The sequence below is a fragment of the Perca flavescens genome, chromosome 10 (assembly GCF_004354835.1).
Source record: "Perca flavescens isolate YP-PL-M2 chromosome 10, PFLA_1.0, whole genome shotgun sequence".
Taxonomy (NCBI): Eukaryota; Metazoa; Chordata; class Actinopteri; order Perciformes; family Percidae; genus Perca; species Perca flavescens.
In genome coordinates this window covers 45,176-51,767 of record NC_041340.1, presented here as the reverse complement: position 1 = coordinate 51,767, position 6,592 = coordinate 45,176, and the positions used below count along the sequence as shown (strand labels likewise).

Here is a 6,592-nt window from a genome sequence, read left to right as displayed (position 1 = left end):
ATAAAGAACTGTATACATCCTAAAGAACTGTATGCATCCTAAAGAACTGTATGCATCCTAAAGAACTGTATATAAAGAACTGTATACATCATAAATCCTAAAACTGTATGCATCCTAAAGAACTGTATACATCATAAAGAACTGTATGCATCCTAAAGAACTGTATGCATCCTAAAGAACTGTATGCAAAGAACTGTATACATCATAAAGAACTGTATGCATCCTAAAGAACTGTATGCATCCTAAAGAACTGTATGCATCCTAAAGAACTGTATACATCATAAAAAGAATCCTGTATGCATCCTAAAGAACTGTAACATCATAAAGAACTGTATGCATCTAAAGAACTGTAACATCCTAAATGTATCATCTAAAGAACTGTATGCATCCATAAAGAACTGTATGCATCCTAAAGAACTGTATACATCCTAAAGAACTGTATACATCCTAAAGAACTGTATGCATCCTAAAGAACTGTATACATCATAAAGAACTGTATACATCATAAAGAACTGTATGCATCCTAAAGAACTGTATGCATCATAAAGAACTGTATATCATCCTAAAGAACTGTATGCATCCTAAAGAACTAAAGAACTGTATGCATCCTAAAGAACTGTATGCATCCTAAAGAACTGTATGCATCCTAAAGAACTGCATCATAAAGAACTGTATGCATCCTAAAGAACTGTATACATCCTAAAGCATCCTAAAGAACTGTATACATCATAAAGAACTGTATGCATCCTAAAGAACTCATAAAGTATGCATCCCTAAAGAACTGTATACATCATAAAGAACTGTATGCATCCTAAAGAACTGTATGCATCCTAAAGAATGCATCCTAAAGAACTGTATACATCATAAAGAATAAAGAACTGTATGCATCCTGAACTGTATACATCCTAAAGAACTGTATACATCATAAAGAACTGTATGCATCCTAAAGAACTGTATGCATCATAAAGAACTGTATACATCCTAAAGAACTGTATGCATAAAGAACTGTATCATCCTAAAGAACTGTATACATCCTAAAGAACTGTATACATCCTAAAGAACTGTATGCATCATAAAGAACTGTATACATCCTAAAGAACTGTATGCATCATAAAGAACTGTATACATCCTAAAGAACTGTATACATCCTAAAGAACTGTATGCATCCTAAAGAACTGTATACATCCTAAAGAACTGTATGCATAAAGAACTGTATACATCCTAAAGAACTGTATAAAGAACATACATCATAAAGAACTGTATACATCATAAAGAACTGTATGCATCATAAAGAACTGTATACATCCTAAAGAACTGTAAAGAACATCATCATAAAGAACTGTATACATCCTAAAGAACTGTATACATCCTAAAGAACTGTATGTAAATGCATCCTAAAGAACCTAAAGAACTGTATCCTAAAGAACATCATATGCATCATAAAAAGAACTGTATACATCCTAAAGAACTGTATACATCCTGCAAAGAACTGTATGCATATATACATAAAGAACTGTATACATAAAGAACTGTATGCATCCTAAAGAACTGTATACATCCTAAAGAACTGTATACATCATAAAGAACTGTATGCATCCTAAAGAACTGTATACATCCTAAAGAACTGTATACATCCTAAAGAAAAGAACTGTATCATAAAAGAATCATAAAGAACTGTATGCATCCTAAAGAACTGTATGCATCATAAAGAACTGTATACATCATAAAGAACTGTATGCATCCTGAACTGTATACATCATAAAGAACTGTATGCATCCTAAAGAACTGTATGCATCCTAAAGAACTGTATGCATCCTAAAGAACTGTATACATCATAAAGAACTGTATGCATCCTAAAGAACTGTATACATCATAAAGAACTGTATACATCATACATATACATCCTAAAGAACTGTATACATCCTAAAGAACTGTATGCATCCTAAAGAACTGTATACATCCTAAAGAACTGTATGCATCCTAAAGAACTGTATGCATCCTAAAGAACTGTATACATCCTAAAGAACTGTATGCATCCTAAAGAACTGTATACATCCTAAAGAACTGTATACATCCTAAAGATCTGTGTGCATCATAAAGAACTGTATACATCCTAAAGAACTGTATGCATCATAAAGAACTGTATACATCCTAAAGAACTGTATGCATTCTAAAGAACTGTATACATCCTAAAGAACTGTATGCATCCTAAAGAACTGTATACATCCTAAAGAACTGTATGCATCCTAAAGAACTGTCTACATCCTAAAGAACTGTATGAATCCTAAAGAACTGTATACATCCTAAAGAACTGTATGCATCCTAAAGAACTGTATGCATCATAAAGAACTGTATGCATCCTAAAGAACTGTATGCATCCTAAAGAACTGTATGCATCCTAAAGAACTGTATGCATCATAAAGAACTGTATGCATCATAAAGAACTGTATGCATCATAAAGAACTGTATGTATCCTAAAGAACTGTATACATCATAAAGAACTGTATACATCATAAAGAACTGTATACATCCTAAAGAACTGTATGCATCATAAAGAACTGTATGCATCCTAAAGAACTGTATGCATCATAAAGAACTGTATGCATCCTAAAGAACTGTATGCATCCTAAAGAACTGTATACATCATAAAGAACTGTATGCATCATAAAGAACTGTATGCATCATAAAGAACTGTATGCATCCTAAAGAACTGTATACATCCTAAAGAACTGTATACATCCTAAAGAACTGTATGCATCATAAAGAACTGTATGCATCATAAATGCATCATAAAGAACTGTATACATCATAAAGAACTGTATACATCCTAAAGAACTGTATGCATCATAAAGAACTGTATGCATCCTAAAGAACTGTATGCATCCTAAAGAACTGTATGCATCATAAAGAACTGTATGCATCCTAAAGAACTGTATGCATCCTAAAGAACTGTATGCATCATAAAGAACTGTATGCATCATAAAGAACTGTATACATCCTAAAGAACTGTATACATCCTAAAGAACTGTATGCATCATAAAGAACTGTATGCATCCTAAAGAACTGTATGCATCCTAAAGAACTGTATGCATCATAAAGAACTGTATGCATCATAAAGAACTGTATACATCCTAAAGAACTGTATGCATCATAAAGAACTGTATACATCATAAAGAACTGTATGCATTTTACTTTATGGACCACTGATGCCCTGAAATATTTGTTGCTTTGATTGTTTTTAAAGAACTGATTTTAATTCTTATCTCATTTATTCTATATTTAAACCATCTTTTATTTAATCATAGGATAATGAATTACTGCCACTGCCACACTGCTGGTCCTGACAGCGAATTTCGTTCTCCGTGTGTCTAACATGCTGAATGACAATTAATATAAATTGAATTGTCGCTGCTGGTTGGGACACAGACACTGATACGGATATAGAAATATAATTCATAATAATTATAGACTATGGTTAACTGCTCCTCAGATCTCTGCAGGGTAAATCCAGACAGCTAGCTAGACTATCTTTCCAATCAGAGTTTTCTGTTGCACGACTAAAACTACTTCTGAAGGTCCACATGTTCCACCAAAACCAGTTCCTTCCTGAGACTATTTAGCAGAGGCACCGTGGCTCCGTCCGGAGCTTAGCCCCGCCCACAATGATTGTGATTGGTTTAAAGAAATGCCAATAAACCAGAGCACGTTGTCCTCCTATCCAGGAATGCTACATGGACTAGACAGACCTTCCTCTGCAGCACTTTAGAGGAGGGTCTAGCAAAGCGAGACTACAGTTATAGTCACAATAAAGATAGAGGAACTATGACTAGAAATACTAGTTGGAGCAGTTCAGGGTGTAGCGGTGCGATGCCTAGCGTTGTGTGGCATTGAGGGGTGTAGTAGGGCACGCAGGGCACCGAGCAAGACCACTGCAGCTGCAACCATGATTTAGGGACCACCCTAATCCCCAGGAAAACTGTGAGGTGATAAAACATATGGACTAGGTCAGTAACAAGCATTTCTGGAACAAGGAAACACACAGATGGAGAGAGAGAGGAGAGAGGAGCTCAGTGGGTCAGAGGAAGTCCCCCGGCAGTATAGAACTATAACAGCATAGCTAAGAGCTGGTCCAAGGCAGACCTGATCCAGCTCTATAAGGGTTGGTAGATGAATCTGACGACTATGAAGAGAAGCAGAGTAGAGGAGGGGGGCTGTGTCTTCAGCTATACACCCTCCCCCTAGTCTATACATAAATAGTATAGTCTATACATAAATACATCCATACCTAAATAAACAGACAGACAGCGCTGAAGGCAAACTGCAAGGGAGGGAAACACAACTGACTTCCTGTTTTAACATGTTTTGCCCTTTCTGCTGTTTTCAGCTGCACTCAGAGACAAAATGGCTTCCATGTCAGAGGAGGATTTCTGCTGTTCGGTCTGTCATGAAGTCTTTAGAGATCCTGTTGTTCTGTCATGTAGCCACAGCTTCTGTAGAGACTGTCTGAAGAGCTGGTGGAGAGAGAAACCATCACGGGAGTGTCCAGTTTGTAAGAGAAGATCTTCAAAGGCAGAACCACCAGTTAGTCTGGTGTTAAAGAAGCTGTGTGAGAGTTTCTTACAGCAGAGAGATCAGAGAGCTTCAGAGGCTCTCTGCAGTCTGCACTCGGAGAAACTCAAACTCTTCTGTCTGGACCATCAGCAGCCAGTTTGTGTCATCTGCAGAGATTCAGAAAAACACTCCAACCACAGAATCAGACCCATCGATGAAGCTGCACGACAACACAAGAAGGAACTTCAGGAAACTCTGGAGCCCTTAAAGAAGAAGTTAAAGGTTTTTGAACGAGTTAAAGTGAAGTTTGATCAAACAGCAAAACACCTGAAGGTCCAGGCCAGACGCACAGAGACACAGATTAAGGATCAGTTTAAGAAGCTTCACCAGTTTCTAGAGGAGGAAGAGGAGGCCAGGATGGCTGCACTGAGGGAGGAAGAGGAGCAGAAGAGTCAGAGGATGAAGGAGAAGATGGAGGCTCTGAGCAGAGAGATAGCAGCTCTTTCAGACACAGTCAGAGCCACAGAGGAGCAGCTGAGAGCTGAAGACGTCTCATTCCTGATCAACTACAAGGCTGCAGTGGGAAGAGTCCAGCAGAGCCCCCTGCTGGAGGATCCACAGCTGCTCTCAGGAGCTCTGATAGACGAGGCCAAACACCTGGGACACCTGAGCTTCAACATCTGGAACAAGATGAAGGACATGGTCTCCTACTCTCCTCTGGTTCTGGACCCAAACACTGCTCATCCAAGACTCATCCTGTCTGAAGATCTGACCAGTGTGAGACGAGGAGAGAAACAGCAGCTTCCTGATAATCCAGAGAGGATTGATGGTTACTGGTCTGTCCTGGGCTCTGAGGGCTTTAACTCAGGGACTCACAGCTGGGATGTCGAGGTTGGAGACAGTAAATACTGGAGACTGGGTGTGTTAGCAGAGTCTGTCCAGAGGAAGGGACTCATACGGTCTGGATTATGGAGAATATGGTTCTGTTTAGGTAAATACTTCACATGGTCTCCATCAGCTCCAGACACTGATCTCCCGTTGAAGAAGCAGCTCCAGAGGATCAGAGTGACTCTGGACTGGAACAGAGGAAATCTGTCGTTCTCTGATCCTGATACTAACACACACATACACACCTTCACACACACTTTCACTGAGAAGATGTTTCCATTCTTTAACACTCGGGGTAATCTGAAGATATCACCACTGAAGGTCTGTGTGACTAAACAACAGGTCGGATGGACACACACACACACACACACACAAATACACACACACATTTAGACACACACACACACACACACACACACACACATACATACACACACTGACACACACATAGACACACACACACAAACAGACACACACACAAACACACACACAGACTCACACACACACAGAAAAACATACACACATATAGACACACACACACACACACACACACACAAACAGACACACACACACACACACGCACAGACACACACACATACATACACACAAAGACACAAACAGACACACACACACGCACACACATAGACACACAAACATACATACACACATACAAAGACAAACACACACACATATAGACACTAGGGCTGGGCGATATGGTTGAAAACTGTATCACGATATAAGTTTTTCATATCGGTCGATATCGATAATTATTGATATTTTTTATGACCTATTTAAAATAAGGACCAGGAGAAAAATATATTAAATTTAAACATTTTTATTTTAAACTTAACCCTGCTCTGATTATAAAGTTGCTCAGTTATAAAAGCAGAAATGTCAACACAACCATGGAAAACACTCAAATAATTCAAATGTAAACAAGTCGAAAATTACAATGAACACTTAACAATTATCTCTTAACATTAAGGTGCAAAATTAAAGAATAAGTAAGAAATGCTTAATAAAGTGTCATAAAATAGTGCAAAGTGTTAAATATAAATATAAGAAACCTGAGAAGGAACTATTTTCTGCAGGTTTAGTGCTAGGTTGGTAACCTGGCTTCTGGACAGTGCTCAGCATGTCTGCCTCCGTTATT

General features: G+C 38.2%; 1 protein-coding gene across 1 annotated transcript; it reads left to right on the top strand.

Moving 5' to 3' along the window:
- Positions 1 to 4,304: 4,304 nt before the first annotated feature.
- LOC114563287 (nuclear factor 7, brain-like) lies at positions 4,305 to 5,808 on the top strand (the record flags this gene model as incomplete). The annotated part of the gene is made up of 1 exon (XM_028590131.1): positions 4,305 to 5,808. A coding segment is annotated over exon 1 (1,407 nt), but the record flags the coding sequence as incomplete, so codon positions are not given.
- Positions 5,809 to 6,592: the final 784 nt, after the last annotated feature.